The 19,938-nt window shown below is 45.3% G+C and overlaps 1 protein-coding gene across 2 annotated transcripts in view; it reads right to left on the bottom strand.

Moving 5' to 3' along the window:
* Positions 1–19,938, bottom strand: part of CLPB (caseinolytic mitochondrial matrix peptidase chaperone subunit B) — a 143,846-nt gene that overhangs the window by 65,861 nt on the left and 58,047 nt on the right. Inside the window, exons 5-6 of one of the 2 annotated variants that reach the window (XM_011286604.4) lie at positions 18,893–18,982; positions 4,318–4,446 (exon numbers count right to left, since the gene is read on the bottom strand). In XM_011286604.4, the coding sequence (XP_011284906.1) occupies positions 4,318–4,446; positions 18,893–18,982 (219 nt within the window). The remainder of the gene's footprint in view (positions 1–4,317; positions 4,447–18,892; positions 18,983–19,938) is intronic. The other variant, XM_011286605.4, reaches the window with a different exon arrangement.

Raw genomic sequence — 19,938 nt, 5'->3', positions numbered from 1 at the left:
ATTTGGTGGCAGGGCTGGCATTGACATCCTGACTTCACAGTTCGTGTTCTTTCCTTGCAGCTTTCTTCAACTGGGTTTCTCCTCTGAACCACACATAGGAAATTATCTCAGTAATGATTTTCTCAATTCTCCCATGAATGGTGGTGGATAACTCGTACCATTTCAGCTGCCTGGGAGAGGAGTTATTCCCTGTGTACTGTGGATGCCTTAGAGCATTAGGGCTCAATTCTCTGGAGGAATCCTAGTTGAGAAAGCCTGCCATGACTGGAGGTATGTCTTAGGAAGATGGATTTGGCCATGGGATCACATCCCTCGGAGGAAACAGCTGCAAAAACCCTTAACTGCCCTAGAAATACTGGGATGAGTCAGCTCCAGGGGCTTGAGGGAGGCGGCTCCCTACCTTCCCCAATTATTCCTCATCCCAGTCATCCTGTCTCTCCCTCCCTGCGTCCCTCCAACCTTTTCTTGTATTTGGCAGTCAAGAGCAGAGGCAGAGCTTTCCTGTTCATAAGCCAACAATACAGGCAGAAGCAGCATGTTTACAGAATGAAAACCACAAAGATTTCCACTTTTGTATGGAGCTCAAGAATAGAGAATTGCTACCTGTGAATTCAGAACTCAGTACCGTCCAGGCAAAGCTGTCTGGCAAACTCTCATTATCCTTCCTGATAGGACTTAAGCACAACCCTGCCCCCTCCTCCCAAGCTTTCTGTAACTGACTCCACCTCCCTGCTCACTAAGCAGAGGTAGGTATTTCCTCCTTTTGTTCCTAGAGCCCCTGTCCTCCAGCTCCCAGCCAGACACCCACCCAGCTGTCACTGCCTGTTTCCGTATCTATCTCCTCTACCAGTCTGAGAGTCTCTCAGGGTCAGGGTCAATCTGCCTGATCCATCTTAGGATGCCCTGAAGTCCACGGCCTCAGAGATGACAACTAGCTAGCCCACACTGTCAATGCAGAGCTGAGATTTAAAACCAGGTCTGTCAGGGGCGCCTGGGTGGCTTGGTCCGTTAAGCATCCGACTTCAGCTCAGGTCATGATCTCATGGTCTGTGAGTTCGAGCCCTGCGTCGGGCTCTGTGCTGACAGCTCGGAGCCTGGATCCTGCTTCAGATTCTGTGTCTCCCTCTCTCTCTGCCCCTCCCCTGTTCATGCTCTGTCTCTCTCTGTCTCAAAAATAAATAAACGTTAAAAAAAAACAAAAAAAGAAAAAAAAAATAAAACCAGGTCTGTCAGACTCCCAAGTTTGTGTTCTTTTCACTATGTTTCAGGACCTCCTAAAGATGAAGACATAGCCCGTGCTAAGCACCCAGCCCAACCCTGCAAGAGTTCAGAGGTGGTGCAATCAGAATGGACCAGAACATCAGAAGCAGCTTCCTGAGAAAGGGAGACCTTGAAGAGCCCAAGGGTCTAAATGAGAAGAGAGGGAACACAAGGGTGTTTTAAATAAGTTGTGGCAGAGACAGAATTAAGAAGCCTTTAGGCAGGAGCAGAGGTTTAGCATGGGGAGGAAATAAGAAGGATTAGAACTGTCAGGGGAAGAGCCTGACTTCTCTATACAATCATGGTGCACCTTCCACATATCATGGATTTTACAGACATTATCACTGGTCCTCACCTAACCCCTGTGATACTTCCCAGGTATTATTTGACAGACAAGAAAGCAGGCCTAGAGAGTTAAGTTGACATGTCCAAGGCAATACAGCTAGTAGGTGAGGGAAGTGGGATTCAAACCCAGGTTGGCCTGACTCTGAAGTCTGAGGTGTCCTTCCTCAGACACTTTCCTGAAGTGACCATGCCTCTAAAGGGGTCAGAGAACTTCCCACATTAACAGACTGATGCTGCTGCCTGGACCACCTCCCAGTTCTCATATGGGGACCGCTGGCCAGAGGGCAAGAGCGGCTGCTTACTCTAACTCTAACCCTCTACAATCTGGGGGCCCCAAATCCCTATGGATGAAGTAATTTCAAAGACAAGGGTTCTGTGTGGATCTCGTGAGCATAGGCTGCCCTGTGCCTATGCCTGCCTTGGATCTCACAGAGAGCCTCCCTCTAAGTTGCTGCGGCAAAGCCGGTGGCAAATACAGGCCCTGCTGCCTTCCCTGAAACCCTTTAGAAGAGGTCACCTAAGGTCAGAAGACTTTGGAAATGTGACTGGCAATAGCCTCTAGGACAAGGGAGCAGGATCTTGCCTCTCGGTTGGCTGGTCACACATACAGGCAGACCAAGAGAGGTCAAAGGGGGAGGGAGGTTAGAAGTTGGCAGGCCTGCAGGCCTTGAGTGACGGCCACTTGTTCAGGTTGGGAAAGGAGAAATAAGTGGGTTAATGGTTTTGGCCCTTGAGGCTGGGAGACTAGGGCAGGGGGTGTAACTAGATGCTGGGTAAAAAGGCAGGTGGGCCAACTGTAAAGTTGGGGGCTAAGGGCATCTGTTCCAAGTCAACAGGCAGGAACCATGCCCCTGGAACGGCTCAAAGGAACAGCCTTGGCCTGGAGGGGTAGGGTGGGGAGTGCTTCATAAAAGGCCCGTGCATCTTCATTTCAAAGGTGTTCGATCTGGAAGACTGGGGAGAGGGTGTCTCTTTAGAGTGAATTCCCTGTCTGTTTGGGGGCTGAGGGGAAGCAGGGAATGTAAACCACTGGACAATGGCTGGGAGTATTGATTGATTTTTAAGGCACAGCAGAGAGAAGCCCCATGGTGAATGCTCCAATTCTTAGCTACAAATGTCTTGCCTGAGATCTTTCCAAAGGACAAAGTGAGTAGCATCTTGCTTGAGACGTTTTCTAAGTCTTTGCTTCTGAGAGCAGTGAATTCTTGCTCTGAAAGCATCAGTCATCCCATCCGCAGACAACCCTGCACTGTCACCACATCCATGAGCAGTCCTATGCTTCACAGTGTTCATGTCCCAGGCCCAGGCACACTCTGCTGCCTAGGCTGGGGGGATGGGCCAGGCCTGGGTTCTAAGCCAGCATGGCTGTGGCTGACAGGAGGTGGCAGGGTTTGGGGATTACTGGAAATCCCTCCAGCCCAGCACATGACAAGGACTAGAATATAATCTGGGAATATTAGGTTGGGGAGGCAAAGGCTCTAGGACTGAAAGAATTTCTTTGAATACTGGATTTTGAAAAAGTGATTAGGTTGCAGAGGACAGTTGGCAGCAATTATAGATAAGAAAATAACAGTGTATTTTAAAAAAGATATTTCAACCAGTCAGAGAAGAACTAAAATGGAATGGACTCCTGGGGAAGAAGTAGGGTTCCCTCAGTCTCTGCCAGGATCCAAGAAAATGCCACCCTGTGAGCTCTTGGAGATTCCTGCCAGGAGGAGAGGGAGCAGGCAATCAGGGTGACTTAGAGGACTTCTGAGGCCCCTTCCTGAGCCCAGGCTCTATGAAGAATGACCACTGAGAAGGATCTTGGCCCAAGAGAGGGTCCCTAGGCTCTCAAGAAGTGGCAACAAGGGCATACACAGGCAGTCATGTGCCACACTCACTCAGAGGCCTGGGCATGTCACATCCTGGCAAGATGCTTCTTTCTCTACCCCAAGAAGAGGCCAGAGTGGGATAGGGGGAAGTGGGAGGGAAAGTGACAGCTTGGGAAGTATTTGGCAGGGTGGCAGGTAACTCTGTACCAGACCTAGACAGAATGAGTCCAGCCTGTCTGGGGATGGCATATACTGCCTTTCCAATTAAACCAATGCTCTCCAAAGGGAGGGTATTCAGTCCTGAACAAAGATTTATTGAGTTCTTACTTTACGCTAGGTACTGTACTAGGTGCTAGGGACTAATTAGTCATGGTTCCTGCCTTTAGGAAGTTCAGAGTCAAGTTAGGGAGAAGGCTACTGAACACATTAAACTAATTCCAGATTGTGACAAGAGTAATTACAGGAAAGAACAGGGTGCCATGACCCAGAGTAATGGAAAGGGCCTAATTTAGACTGAGGTGGGGGGATGGGATCAAGAAGAATATCTTTGAGACCTGCACTGGTAGGGATTTGAAGGCCTCCTGTCTTGTTCCACTAGCCCTGCTCTGGAGGTCACAGAGAAGAGAGGACACTTATGGGGAGAGTCACAATCAAAACTCAGAGTGTGTGCAGACAAGGAGATGCTGTGGGATACGACACACACATAGGAAAAGAACATGTTCCAGGCACAGAAGGGCAAATCACACATGCCCAGAGCCACTCTCATGAAGTGCAGCCATCCTTGAGGCATTTCCAGCTCTGGAAGAGTAACAGAGCTCTGGGGAAGCATTTCCAGAGCAGAGAGGTTGCCAGGTACTCTTTCCCTGCTAACCCCCACCCCCATCACCCACACGCTCACCTCCATCAAGCAGCTCCTTGACTGTGCGGTAGTCATCCGCAAGGACGGCGTAGTGCAGGGCTGTGCAGCCCTTGAAGCTGGCGCGGTTGTTCAGCCGGTTGTTGAAGTCATCCTCTCGGGTGACCAGGACTGGAGGGACAGCAACACAAACCCTTCCATTAGCAACAAATGCCATGAGCCACCAATCTCACCTTTTTCTTGGTTCTTTATTTTCCTCCCTCACTCATGTACCTGCTTACTAAACACATGATGTACCTACTAAGTGCTGGGCCATCTGTGCAGGGCAAGAGGTGGTAAAGCAAAACCAGTTAATTCCACAAATGTTTACTGACATTTATTATGTGTTAGGATTCATTTGGGTGCACAGAAAAGAGTCAGATATGATCCCTGACTCAATCCAATGAAGGAGGCAGACAACAAACAGATATTTACAGTGCTATCGGAGATAAATGCTATGTTAGAGGTATAACAGGATGATATAGAAAGCAGAGGGGAGCTTAGCTCACTTTGCACATGAAGAGAGTATCCCAAAAAATGAGAGTCTTGAAGGGCGAAGAGAAACTATCCAGGTGAATAAAGAAGGTTGGGGTAGGCTAACGGAGGAGTCAGGTGGGAGAAAGAGACTGTTCCGCTAATAACAGCCATACATCTCGCTAATCTGAAGATTTTTACAATCTAGTGAGTATTTAACAGTATTTTGGAAAGAACTTTTTTAAAAATCCATTAAAAATTTGAAACCACAGAAAAATACAAAGTAGAAAAGGCATCAACAGTTCAGCAACTCAAGAAACTACATTTAATATTTTGGTGTATATATATATATATATATATATATATACATATATATATATGTATATATATATGTGTGTGTGTGTGTGTCTTACATATAAATCGTACAAAGCACATATATATGTATCTCTCTATATATGTACATGCATATAGGTCCTATAATATTAGAGCTTACTATATTGCAGTTTTGTTATCTTTTTTTTTTTCACTTTTTACGATGTACTATGAACATTTTTTTTAAGGTAAGAAGGATAAGTATTTCGTGTGGTCAAAGAGCCAAAAACCCTTGGTTCGGTCCAGTGCTAATATTCATGACTCTAATATGATACGAAAGAATCTAAAACCAGTTCCATCACTTCTGCAGGACCCTCTGGGCTGGGTGACCACAGATGTCCCAGTGTACCCTGGATGGGTCTGGTTTATGCCTACTGTCCTGGACAGTCCCAGTTTGGACAATAAATTGTAAGGTTATCCCACCTCTGGGGCCCCACCTTGGGAAATGAGACCACCTAGAACAGTAAGTATCCTGCATAGAGGATAGGGTTTCTTTTTTGCCTCATGGAGAAATTATTGGAGCTACTGTCTATGTTCCCACCTGAGTTGAGTTTGTTGGGGGCAGAATTTGGGTCTACCTACCTGTACACCCTCTTCCCTAGCCCATAGGGCTTGCACAGGTAGGCTCCTCTTAACTCTCATTGGATAAAGGGTATAATTTAGTCAACAGGTAACCTTGCCTAGGTAGTTAAAAGCACCATACCATTTCTAAATCATTCTTTTCCAAGTGGTCATGGAATGGAGTCTATGCAATTCCCCTCTTGTGAAACTAGACTTCTTATTTAAAAGTCCCCCAAACCAGAAGACTGTCACATCTCTTCCTAATACTAGTAGACTTCACTTACTGACCTTCTACTCTTGCCTGGAATGGTCACTTCACACAATCTATTTAGTTCTTCTAACTAACTTCTGTAGTAGGTATTATAATTTCCATTTTACAGATGAGGAAACTGAGGTAGAGAGGTCACATAGTCAATGAGTGGAAAACCCAGGTCTAATCCAAGTCCTCTTTCTTCTATTTTATTTTTTTAAGAGACAGAGAGAGCGAGCGAGAGCGAGTGCACACAAATGGGGGAGGAGCAGAGAGAGAATCCCAAGTAGGCTCCACGCTGTCAGTGCAGAGCCCGACGTGGGGCTTGAACTCATGAACTGAGAGATCACAACGTAAGCCGAAGTCAGAGGCTTAACTGACTGAGCCACCAGCACCCCCAAGTCCTCTTTCTTTACATCATATCATGTCGCCACTTAATTTTGCAAATAAGGGAATCAGAGCCCAGAGCCCAGACATTTTGGTCTTAGCCTTGGTTCCCACTCCCTCTTCTTTCTCTGCTCAAATGAAGGTACAAGCACATTCTCCTTGGAACTTGCCTTAATAAAGATCGGTCTGAGGTCTGTAGCTAGCACCAGGATAAGCGAGCTTAGGTAGAAGCATTTCAAGTGTTTGGCTAGAATGAAGTTGGTGGAGTGTATAGTTGAAGAACAGACAGACTTTCTTGTAGTCTAGTCAATTAATGATAGATCAGTTCTTCTGCACCACACAGAGGCTCTCCAGACTGATGACCTCTCCCAACCCCTGAGTGTTATCTGACCTGTCCTGGAGCAAGAAGAACAGGAAGAAGGCCTCTGAATAGCTAACATACAAGTCCCACGTGCATCTGCATTTTCCCCATAGGTCGCCTTTAGGACCTAACTCAGAAATGACTAACTCTTAGTCACAAATAGTCTTATCAAATCATAGTAAGTGATCTTGTTTCCAGCCCACTGCAGATTAGGAGAAACAAACAAGAAGCCTGGGGAGGAGGCTTCAGAATCCAGCAGACTGATTAAAATCAAGGGCTGCCCAGGCAGGAAGGGAAAAGAACAGCACAATAAAAAGCTGAAAGAGGAAGTCACAGAATACAGCACCTCAAAAGCCCCTAAGGGTATCACTGAACTGCCACACAGGACATTAGCTGTTGAATATAATGATGAACCTGAGGAAAAGGGATAGTTGGCTCAAAAAAGCAGGAAGGATATAATCCATTTTACAAAGAAAACACATCACTTATTCAACAAACAACATTTACTGAGCATCAACGCATAGTAGTAGCTTCTGGAGACACTAATGAATAAGACATGATTCTTGACTTTAAGAAATTAACAGTCTGATGCAAGAATCAGGAACAGACAAATTATAACACTGTTTTGTGAGGACAATGACAGAGGTATACACTGGATGTTTGCCATAAAAAGCAGATGAACTCAAGGAACTCAGCTGGGGCTATTCGGTTCAGGGACAAATGTCAGCAGAGTACCAGCGTCATGGTCTAGCTAATAAGGAATGTCTGTGAGGAGGACCCCTGCTCATCTCTGAGGTCTCATCTCTCATCATGCCCTTCCTAATGAGCTTTCTTGCCTCTGAACTTTTACAAATACTATTCCACTGCCTGGAACACTTTTCCCTCTCCATGCCTTCAGCTGACTAACTCCAATTCATTAGGCCTCTGATTAGAAGTCACTTCCTCCAGTATTACTCTTCCTAAATTTGAGGCAGTTATTCCTCCTAAGGGCTTCCTTGGCACCTTAAGCATCTCCCAATTACAGTATTTATCATATTCTGTTGTAACCATCTGTGTACTTGACTATGTTCCCTACTAGACCAAATGCTCACTGAGGACAGGAAGTGTGACTGTCTTCAGAGCTGTATCCCCAGTGTCCAGTTTGGTGTCTGGACATAGATACGCACTTCACAAATACTTGATGAATTAGTGAATAAATGTGTAATACATAAATAAGGTCCTAATATTACCTTGTTTTAGAGTGTGGCTGTTAAATAAGTGAGCTCAGGAGCCAGACCCTGGTGTTTGGATCCCAGTTCTGAACTTACTGACTGTGTATCTTGGGTAACTTACCTAACCTCTCTGTGCCAAGTTTATCTGTAAATGGAAATAGCAGTACCCTCTCATGGGATGTTTTAAGGATTAAACAAGACACTATGAGCAAAGGGGCTTGGAACAGTGCCTGGCATATAGTACCTCTCAGTAAATGTCAGCTATTATCCCTCCTGTCTGGTCTTGTACTTCCAAAGTTCATTCTGTCTGTGAAAAGTGGTCCCATTTGGGGAATCCTGCATACACTCTTCCCTTCTGAAAGGCGCACTGCTGACTAAGAACCAGCTGTTTAATTTGGTGTTAGTCAGCATTACCCTGTTTGACAGCTCTTTCTCCCTTGTCCTTGTTAAAATCCTGTAGCACTAGTGTTCCACAGAATACTCTTTGGAAGTGAGTAGTGTACTACAATCTCTAGAGCATTTTCCTTTCCTTATTTATTTCAGAATAAGCCTGTGAGGTGTAAGTTTATTTTCTCATCTCACAGATGAGAACACTGAAGTTGAGAAGGGTGCTACAATCAGTTAGGACCCAGTGCAGGTCAGCTAGGCCCATTCTGTGCTCTTGCAGGAAGCTCTTTTCCTGACATCACCCAATTTGAGAAGCCTCTCCCAGAAGATCTTGCTGAAGCCCCCAGATCATATGATGTCATACTATTCTCTATCCAAAACAAGTAGCTAAAGGTGGAAAGGAGGTGTGGGGAGAGGTGCGGCACGTGCCCTCACATATTTACCCACTCTCATTGAGGAAGAGTAAGTAAATCCACGAAAGCTAAAGTGACTCATTCAAGACTGGCTCACCAGCTGCCCACCAAGGTGGTCTTTCGAGGCCCCTGTCTGAGCCAATCCTCAGCCAGCGAACTGACTCCTTTCTAAAAGAAGACATTTCCCGGCCTCTACCAGCCCAGGGAGAGATGAGCTCAGGCTCCTGCTTCTCCTCTAAGTCAGCCATTCCCGTCTCTTCACCCCTCTGACCACAGGGAGAATAATAATGCATCCCACTGTCATCCTTCTGCTCCCACCTCTGTCTTTTGATGTTGCAAAGTCTATACCTGGGTGGTGTGGCCAGTATGTGCCTGATGTGCACTCTGCAGGATTCCCTGGACTCAGCAGTGTCAAAGAGTCAGCAGAGGTGAAAGTAGTACCTGAAGCCCTTCATGTAGCCCTGGCCACTTGCCAGCACTGCTGAAATTACAAAAAAAAGCCACCGTCTCCCACAGTGAGAAAGTGATTTAAGGTAATGGGGTCATACAGTCCTGACGTTAAGCTCTGCCACTACTAAGTTCTTCTATCTGTAAAATGGGTATGATAAGAAATCATTTGAGGAACACTATGACAATCAGGGGCGCCTGGGTGGCGCAGTCGGTTAAGCGTCCGACTTCAGCCAGGTCACGATCTCGCGGTCCGTGAGTTCGAGCCCCGCGTCAGGCTCTGGGCTGATGGCTCAGAGCCTGGAGCCTGTTTCCGATTCTGTGTCTCCCTCTCTCTCTGCTCCTCCCCCGTTCATGCTCTGTCTCTCTCTGTCCCAAAAATAAATAAAAGTTGAAAAAAAAAATTAAATATTATGACAATCATATCTGGTAACAGGGTTTTTTTTTTTTTTCAAGACATCATCACCACAAATATTTACTAATGTTGCTCTCCCTTGGGTTAAGCACTGGGACACAGACATGAATCAGACATGGCACTTGTCCTCATTTGCAAAGTCTACGGGGGGAGACTTTGAAAAAAGGTATATGAGGCAAGATGGGTGGTCTCTGGTTAACAAAAGCTTTATTACCACTGCCTTGTACAGGGGAAAGGTAACCCTAGAAACGAGTGCCTCTCCCTCAGGCTCAGCCAGCCTCTACCTGCCACTCCAGAACTTGTGCCATCTAATGTCATGGAGTGTCTAGCAGTGCCTTTGCTTTTAAAGATGTGGGCATGTCTCCACGAGAGTAAATGTCTGTGACTAATCTGACAAATGCAAGAACAACCCCGTACATCTGTGCAGCATTTTATAGTTTCGAGAGTACTTCAATGTGACTGTTTCCTCATTCCATGACAACTTAGGACAGATGCCATCGCTCTACTCAACAGATTAGAAGACAGAGGTAAAGAAGCTGCGTGGCCTGCTCAACGCACACTGCCAATTGGTGGTGGACCAGAACAAGATCTAGAGTCTGCCTGGCCCTATCCTTCATACTTCTCAATGCCCAGCTTCTGTCAGTGCCTGCAGGCTCAAGCCTCACATAAACCAGGGTTGCTCAACCTGGTTTGAAGCTCAGGATGTAGGTTAATTTTTATCAGAGTCTCGGGGAAGAAGCCTTGGGCTCTTAGCTTCCCCCCGCTCAAGATATTCTATATCAGGGCACCTGGGTGGCTCGGTCGGTTGAGCATCTAACTTTGGCTCAGGTCATGATCTCACGGTCTGTGCATTCGAGGCCCACATTGGGCTCTGTGCTGACAGCTTGGAGCCTGAAGCCTGCTTCAGATTCTGTGTCTCCATCTCCCTGACCTTCCCCTGTTCAAGTGCTGTCTCTCTCTCTCTCAAAAATAAACATTAAAAAAAAAAAAAAAAAGATATTGTGCATCTATTACCTCTTTAAATCCTCGCTATAACCTGAGAGACAGCACCTTGCCAGCATGGGCAGGCCGACCTTTCAACCCGTGTGGACACTGTCAGCTCTGCTTCTTGTGTTTGTCTTCAGGCAGGGGATGGGGCAGGAGAGAGACCTCCTGTGCGGGGTCACCACGAGACTATCCCTGGGAAGGGCAAGGCCCTTCATTTTCCTCCACAGCCTGGAAAACCCTCCTTCCTCTCCAAATCCTACTTGTTCTTTTAAGCCCTGTTCAAGCTTCCTCTTCCAGGAAGTCCTTTCTTCCCAGCTCTGCTCTGGATGCCTGTCATGTTGATTAGGCATATCCATCTGACCAGTTAATCATTTATTGCCTAATAATACCCCTTGTAATACTTTCTTGTGTTAAAATTTCCCTCTGACCCCCAGTTAGATCATGGATAACAGTTACTAGTTCATAACATTTTCTGTATATATTTCATATAGCATCACCTCAGTATTTTACACATCTATAGCACTCAACATGAGAACCTTCAACCATCTGCCTGCCCATGAGCACACCAACACTTAGCTCCTCAAAAGAGTAAGTGCTATGAGAGTCATACATGCACAGGGTCTAATGGCAGCAAAGACGGGGCACAGGTCATGTGGCTTGGGGAGGAATCTCCCAGAAGAACGGTCTTGAGGATGAAGAGGATCTTGCCAGATGGAGAGAGGAAGAAGGGCATTCTAGGAAAGAAAGTATGTGCAAAGGCCAGGGCATGAAGTCTGCACTATCTGGCCCCTGGAGAAACTGAGTCTTTCAGTAAGCCTAGAATGCTACGGGCAGAGATGAGGTTGCCCAGGGAGGCAGAGACCTGACTCAGAGTATTTGGATTCTACCTTGAAAACTATGGGCATGCAATGCAATGATTTTTCTTAGGGGATTAAGCAGCATGGAGAACAGCAAGAACAAAAAAGATCAAGAGACAAGAGAACTGGATTCAAAAATGACTCTTTCACTAACTGAAGATGCATTTCAATCCCTCTGTGCCCCCAGATTCCCTATTTTCATTTTTTTAAAGTTTATTTATTTTTAGAGACAGAGAGTATGAATGTGAGCAGGGGAGGGGAGAGAGCGAGAGACAGAGAGAATCCCAAGCAGGCTCCACACTGTCAGCACAAAGCCCAACATGGGGCTCGATCTCACGAACCAGGAAATCATGACCTGAGCCAAAATCAAGTGTCGTATGCTTAACCAACCGAACCACCCAGGCACCCCCAGATTCCCTATTTTTAAAGTTGAAGAGTTTTTCTACACCAGTGGTTCTTAAACTTTAGTGGGAACAAAACCACCAGGGTAACTTGTAAAAAAAATGTTGATTCTTGGGGCACCTGGATGGCTCAGTCGGTTAAGCATGTGACTTTGGTTCAGGTCATGATCTCGCGGTTCATGGGTTCGAGCCTCGAGTCGGGTTCTGTGCTGACACTTCAGAGCCGGGAGCCTGCTTCAGATTCTGTGTCTCCTCTCTCTGCCCTTCCCCGGCTCATGTTCTTTCTCTGTCTGTCTCTAAAAAATAAATAAACGTTGGGGCGCCTGGGTGGCGCAGTCGGTTAAGCGTCCGACTTCAGCCAGGTCATGATCTCGCGGTCCGTGAGTTCGAGCCCCGCATCGGGCTCTGGGCTGATGGCTCAGAGCCTGGAGCCTGTTTCCGATTCTGTGTCTCCCTCTCTCTCTGCCCCTCCCCTGTTCATGCTCTGTCTCTCTCTGTCCCAAAAATAAATAAAAAACGTTGAAAATAAATAAATAAATAAATAAATAAACGTTAAAAACAAATTTTTTTTTAAATGTTGATTCTTAGGCCCCCATCTCAGCAATTTTAGTAGGCAGGGCCTGGGAATGTACAGTTTAAAAAAGCCCTTTGTGTTGCTCCTCAGAGAAAACTCTAAGAAGCATCAAACTAGATGGTCTCTGAGGGTCCCTCCCACTCTAATGTTCTTGTGACAAACACAAGAAAGATACAAGGCTAGTCAAACCCATCCCACCTCCACCTGCTTCATCCTGCTCCAGAGAAGCTAAGGATGTCTGGGCATCAGAGCACTCTTCCCAAGCGCTATGTTTAGAAACTTAGAGCAAAGCCCCCAGGACACCAAGCCTTGGGATGAGACCTCCAATATCTCACTTATACCTCCTTCTGCCTGCCTCCAGAATCCCAGTTGGAATTGGTCCTTTTACACCATATACTCTAGTCTATCTCCTCATTCATCCACCAAACATTTATTAAGTACTTTCCATGGGCTGGGCCATGGCCTGCAGAGCTTGTAAATGCTGCAAATAACACTGAAAGAAATCCATCTTTTATAAAATATTTCTGGCAGGAAAGAGTTCAGAATTTTGAGTTCAAGAGAACCAAATTCTGATCCTACTGACTCTGGAAAATTACTTTGTCCCTCTGGACCTCAAATTCATCATTGGTAAAATGGGAACATAAATATCTATGAACTGGGTTGCTGTGAAAATCAGAGATGATGTGGTATAGTAAGGGGCACAGGAAATGGTTGGCACCTAGGAAATGGCCATTTTCCTAGTCCTGGAGCTGTTAATATATCCATATTCCTCTGACTTTCAGAGGCTTTTCCCACCTAGTCCTAGTTAATGTCTCAACTCCTCCCTTCCTGCTGGCAAAACTCCCCATAAGAGGACCCTGGTGATCCTACCATGAATCCTTAGCAGGCAGTATTGTGCAAAGGTCAATAATGACTGAGGAGACTGGGGAGCAAAACTCACTGTATAACTTTGATGAAAATACTTAACATCTCTCAGAATCTGTCTCCTCATCTGTAAAACAGATATCACCACCTACCTTGCAAGATTCAATGGCAAGCCCAATTAAAACACAGATGAAGGATCTGAGTGGATATATATACAAATGGCCATGAGGCACATGAAAAGATGATCAACATCATTAGCTATCAAGAAAATGCAAATCAAAACCACAAGATGCAACTTCACATCCATCAGGATGGCCAAAGTAAAAAAGACAGGCAGTAACAAGAGCTGCTGAGGATGCAGAAAAACTGGACCCTTCATACCCAGCTGGTGGGAATGTAAGATGGTGCAGCCTCTTTGGAAAACAGTCTAGCAGTTCTGCAAAAGGTTAAACAGAGAGTTATCCTATGACCAAGCAATTCTACTGCTAGGTATAAAGCCAAGAAAACCGAAAACATTATGTTCACACAAAAACGTGTACACAAATATTCACAGTAGTATTATTCATAGTAGCCAAAAGGAGAAACCACCCAAATGTCCCTCAACTGATAAATGGAGAATTGAAATGTGGTCCATTCATTAACGGACCATTCAGCTATGGAAAAGGAATGCAGCACTGACACATGCCACAACACGGATGAACCTTGAAAACACGCTAAGTGAAAGCAGTCCAAAAGATCACATATTGTATGACTCCATGTATATGAAATGTCCAGAATATGCAAAGCTACAGAAACAAAGTAGATTAGTGGCTGTCTAAAGTTAGGAGGAGTTGAGAGGAAATGGAGAATGGAATTTCTTTTTATGGAGTGATGGAAATGTTCTAAAACTTGACTGCGGTGATGAATGCACAACTCTTGTGCATATATTATAAGCCACTGACTTACACACTGACTTTATATATTTATATATGTATGTATTTTAGAAAGAGAGCATGTTGGGGCACCTGGGTGGCTCAGTCGGTTAAACGTCTGCCTTCGGCTCAGGTCATGATCTCACGGTTTGTGGGTTTGAGCCCTGGGCTCTGTGCTGACAGCTTGGGAGCCTGGAGCCTGCTTTGGATTCTCTGTCTCCTCTCTCTGCCCCTCCCCCACTAGTACTCTGTCTCTCTCTGCCTCTCAAAAATAAATAAATGTAAAACTTAAAAAAAAAAAAGACAGCATGTGTACAAGTGGGGGGGAGTGGGTATGAAGGAGAAGGGGAAAAAAAGATAGAGGGAGAGAGAGGGACAGAGAGAGACAGAGAAAGAGAGAGAGAGGGAATCTCAAGCAGGCTCTACACCCAGCGCAAAGCCTGACATGGGGCTTGATCCCATGACCCTGGGATCATGACCTGAGCCAAAATCAAGAGTTCCAACACTCAATCCAATAAGCCACCCAGGCATCCCTGACTTGCACATTTTAAATGACCGAACTGTACAGTATCTGAATTAAATCTCAACAAAGCTGTTATATTTTTAAAAAGTGTATGTAAGGAGGTGAGCACACTGCCTGACATACAGTAGATAGTCAATAATGTCAATACATCTATTATTGTGCCCTTTCCTCTTCCTGATGCCACTCCAACTCTGACGAGAATCACCTCTCAGATTAACACTGTACAATGTGTCAGGCTCATTGCAAGAGACCATTTCATACTCAGTAAAGGGTCACAGGTGAGTCCTGATGCCTAATACCCTAGGACTTAGAGTCTTTCTCCAATACTCAAATAAATATATAACTCTTGGTGAAGAAAAAAATGGCCTCCATTTATTGAGCACTTACTATATGCCAGGTATTGTGCTAGGAACTTTACAACTATTTTCCTCCCAAGAATCATTAGGCTGTTATTATTATTCTTCCTAGTTAATTAATGAAGAAACCATGACTTACAGGGTTGTATAAATTGTTTCAGGTCACAATGATATTTAATAATTGAGCTGCTCTGTTTAACTCCAAGGCTTGTACTCTTTTCTCTATGTGATTACATGACATCATTACTCCTTTTATCTATATGTTACTCATCCTTTATGATTTAAGCAGGCTGATCTTCACCGATCTCCTTTCCCTCTGTGCATTTGAGTAATGTCTAGTCTGTATCAAATTAGTTACCATTCTCTTTTTAGTCTTAAATGTTCTCAGTTGCCTCTTATGTATATTCTTGAACATGGCAGGTGCTCAATAAATACTTCCTTAGTGAGTGGATGTTGGAGTTTGTCTCCCCAAGCAGAAAACAGGTTTTTGAAGGAACAGATACTGTGTCTTACACATCTTTTTATCCTTCATACAAAGAAGGCACCCATGGTCTCTAGGTTGGCCTATGGGTGGACTACCAGACCCCACTTGAAAATGGTTCTCACAGACACCATGTTCTCTGCCCATGGACCGGAAAATTTCTACTTAAGAACAGGACTCTGCTTATCTCATTATTACCTTCTACTAGGAGCTCAGAAAAGGTTTGAAGAATTAAAGGTAATACTGGGTCTGCACTTACTCTACTGAAGGCACATCAAGGGCAGCCTTCCCCCAAGGACCCCAAACTCATCTTCTCTCACCCCCATGAAAGGGAAGGGGGAGAACAGGAAGGTTGGCCTAGAACTTCAAGAAGACAGGTTGTTGACCCTGCCTGTGGTGCTAGGCAGTGTGGCATCCTCTCTGGGCCAAGACCCCTTCTTTGAACATAGACCTAGGTCGAGCTTTCCAGAGCCCACATGTCACCTTCATACCATCATATTCAGAGAGTGGGGCAAACTCTTAAGAATGTGTTACTCTGCTGTCTGTAGACACGTTGGCACTGTGTTTGACCCTCTTCTTCCCATCTCACCTAACTCTCACAGCAGTAACATCTCACAGCCATCTAGAGTCCCTCTGAGGTGGCCAATCATTACTCTGAGCTTAAACTTCCCCCACTGCCCCTGCTTTGCCCCCATCCCAACGAAAGCAGAATCCTTTCAGCTCCAGGGATCCTCCGGGTAGGGCTGGCAACAAGAGGAAGAGCCTGCCCTCTCTGCCTTTCAGCCAGTTATGCTACTTGGTTGGCCAAACCTGGTCCCTCTGTGCTCCCCATCTCTATACCTGCTTGCCTCTTCTCTGCCTTTTCTTCAAAATGTTAAAAACTTGCAATAAAAACAAATACAAAATGCTGTAATTAATAGCCAATTCCAAGCCAACCCAGCATCTCTACTAATAAACCTCAACACTTGCAAAAAGAACAATAAATTCTGCCTCTCTCTGGTTCTGAGGTGGTCTCTTTTATATCCAGTCCGTGTGTGTGTATGTATGTGGGTAAGTGTGTCTACATATATATTTATTTTCCTTTATTTCCCATCCAGGGAGGGGCAGAATAATGAACTGCGTGCGTCAGGGAAGATGAATCTGAGATACTAGGGAGCAGTGCAGTAAAAAGATTAAAGTGTTATTATTGTTGTTTTTTTTTCCCCCATGGTCCATTGTGACAGCTCGACCGTCATCTGTAAAAAATGTCTCAGCGAGAGATAATCATCGGAAACTCAATAAAGCGTCAGGGGGAGCCTCAGCCCCCATCAATCACTGGGTGCCTGGAAAATTTCAGCCCTCTGTCTCCCTTCCTGCTATCCATATAAATGTCTCTAATATATTTTGTGTGGTGTGTGGGACCCATCCCTGATTTGGAACTTTTGATGAAAAAATATTTATACACAAAATATGTAAATCAGTTAAAAATCACAAGACTAGTCCTTTGCCACCTCATCCCACTTTTCCTTTATTTTTATAAATGTATCAAATTTATTCTTTTTAACAAAACATGTCAACTCGTCTATCTCCCTCTCCTAGTCAACCATATATAAATACGGCTAAAAGGAGGGGAACAATTAACCTAACTGGCTGATACACTTCATCTTGAAGTTGGCTAACAGGCGTGATGGATTCACAGTGCACTGTCCATCCTGGTGACTCTGTAGTGGCTGGCACTGCTGAGAAATGAGATGTAGAACCGCTGGCCCTGGAGGAGTGACAAGGCTGTGACACTGATGAGGAAGAGGCAGGGACATTATTAAAAATAATAACTTGCCCAAATAGCTTTTGGCCTGGCAGATTCCCAAGCCTTCCAAGACTCTGGACCAGCAGAGGTTCTGGGCCAAGTGTGGGACACCTAGAGGCTGCTCTGGTGGCCGGGTTCTGTGTAAGAGCAGGAGACAGTTCCGCTGGCATTTTGGCTGCATCTCTCTGCCTCAGTTTCCTTTAGTGCCTACATCACAGGGCTGCTACGGGCACACAGCATCAGTGTTACCTGCTGCTGCAGCCACCTCATCACCATTATCTTATTATTACCTCCCCTTGCTTCTCCACCCTGCAAGGCATCAGTTCCTGTGGTGCCCTCTCCTCTAGAACCATCGAGGCTCCTCTCTGTCTAAAGGATAAAGTCCAAGTATCTAGACCTGGCCCCAGTCTACTAATGCCACATCTTTCAAAATAAACCTGCTGTATAGCTGCTTCACCTGGACAAGTTCACTTAACAGCCTGAAACACATTTTTCTTTTCCTCACTGTTGTGGATATAATACACCCCCTCACACCCAACTGCACCCACCTTCAGGCCCTCCATAAAACCTTCTTATACTTTGGGGCTCAGATACCATTTTATTTCCTTAACTGCTTCAACCAGAGATTCTCTTCTTTGAGCTCTGATAGTCCTTATTATCTGCACCTCTGACTGGACACTTGTCAAAGACTGTCTTGGTCCAGTCTTCAATCTTTATTATTACGATTTACTTTTCTTACTAGTATCTCACACATTTGCACAATGCCTTGTATCTTCTCAAGTGCTTTCATAAGTACTTCAATTTGATCTTTATAATAAACCAATAGTTTACTCTTTTCTATAGATGAAAAAATCAAGGCTCAGAGAAATAAAGAGAAACGCCCAAAGTCACACAGTTAGGTGATGACCAGGCCACTCCTCAGACTCTAAATATTTGGCTCTTTACAGACAACAGTTTGCTACCACTGAATAGCATTTGGAAGCCCATGTCAAAGATTCTGAATGAAGTTCCACAAAAGTATGGTGAGGATAATGATGATGATATAAAAACAGAAATTTACATTAGTGGAATTCCTTCTATGTTCTAGGTTTTAGGCTAGGGATAAATAAACTATCTCTAACTCTTCTGGTAACCTTTATTTTACAAATAAGGAGACAGAGCCTCAGAGAGGTACAAAAAAATACTGCAGGTGTCATAGCTATTAAGTGTTCTGTACTTATGGCATTAGCCCACAACCTCACTAGGAGTGAAGCTTAAAGTGGCAAAATAGGGTCTCTTCCAGGGAGAAAGTCCAGACGAGTTTTTAAAAGCAGTACAAGCCCAAGGCCAGAACTAACATCTGTAGACTTAAATCATGCTACTCAAAGACTGGGGACCTCTCTTACGCCCTTGGGAGGCTTATTCTTCCATCTAAATTTGTGCTTTCCAAGGGGATAGAGGGGCTGGGCACACAGTGGGTGCTGGGTGATTAACTTATACTGAATAGATGAGCTAAGATGAGACGACTCCCTGGCACGTCCTGGGGAGGGGGAGAAATGTTATAGAGAGCCGTTCCATTACCGCCAGTGGGAACTCCTAGCCATCTCCTGAACTCCAGGGCACTTGTCCACTGGTTTGTGATGCGCCAGCTTGCACCGTCCTGTCCCCCATCTAAAGACACAGAGATGGGGAGGTCAGCTGGAGCAGGCCAGGGCCTACAGCCCCTGGAGCTGTGGGAAGGGGACCACCCAGGCTATTGGGGTTAGCCTTGGGAGGTACGGCCTACTCCCCAGAAGGGTCCTATACCAACCCAGCTTCTGCACGACTCATCTTTATTCAGCCACCACTCGGAGCTGAGAAGAGAAGCTGATTTATATCCTATTCTGGTCATGTTTCTGCCGTGTTTTATTGTTTTAATTGTACATATGAGAGGCGCTCAGAGTGCTCGCTTGCATTTCTGACAGCCCCAGACACCCAATGTTTATAACAGTTACTTACAAGCAGCCTGCGGCATCCTTGGCTGGGCGACTTGTTTACTGTTATCGTTAATTTATTGCCTCCTCCACCTGAGGATTGGGACCCACCACCCATCGGCCAGCCACAAGTGGAACTCTCCTGGAGTGAGCATGGGTGGGGAGCAAGGCACTGAATGGAATGTGGTCAAGATCGGGGAATGAGTTGGTAGAGAAGCAGCAGTGATCTCCACGTTCTCCTCCACATCTGTCCCCTCTATGTGCCTTTGTTTAAGCTGTGTCCCTGCTTAGAATATCCTTTCTTTTTTCCTTTCCTTTCTACCCTCCAAAGCCCAGCTCAAATCCTACTTCTAAGTACATTACCTGCTCTGATGGTGAGCCTGGAGTTTCTAGAATCTTAGAAATCACATGGCTGACAGGGGCCTTGGAGGCCATATTGTCCAATGACCCAGGGCAAGAATCCTCTATACAGAATCCCTGATGGGCAGACATCCAAGCCTCTGTCAATGCTCCTTGAGTGATGAGTTGCTCAGTACCTCCAAGGAAGGTTTGCATGGAGTCAAAACCCACTACAGTAGAGAAATTCTTCATCAAATGACATTATCCTTTACACTATGCTTTAGTTATCTCTAGTCATCCTAATAGCCCTGTAGA

Source organism: Felis catus, chromosome D1, assembly GCF_018350175.1.
Source record: "Felis catus isolate Fca126 chromosome D1, F.catus_Fca126_mat1.0, whole genome shotgun sequence".
NCBI lineage: Eukaryota > Metazoa > Chordata > Mammalia > Carnivora > Felidae > Felis > Felis catus.
Note: the sequence above shows the minus strand (reverse complement) of the source record. Positions and strands in the feature narration are given on the sequence as shown.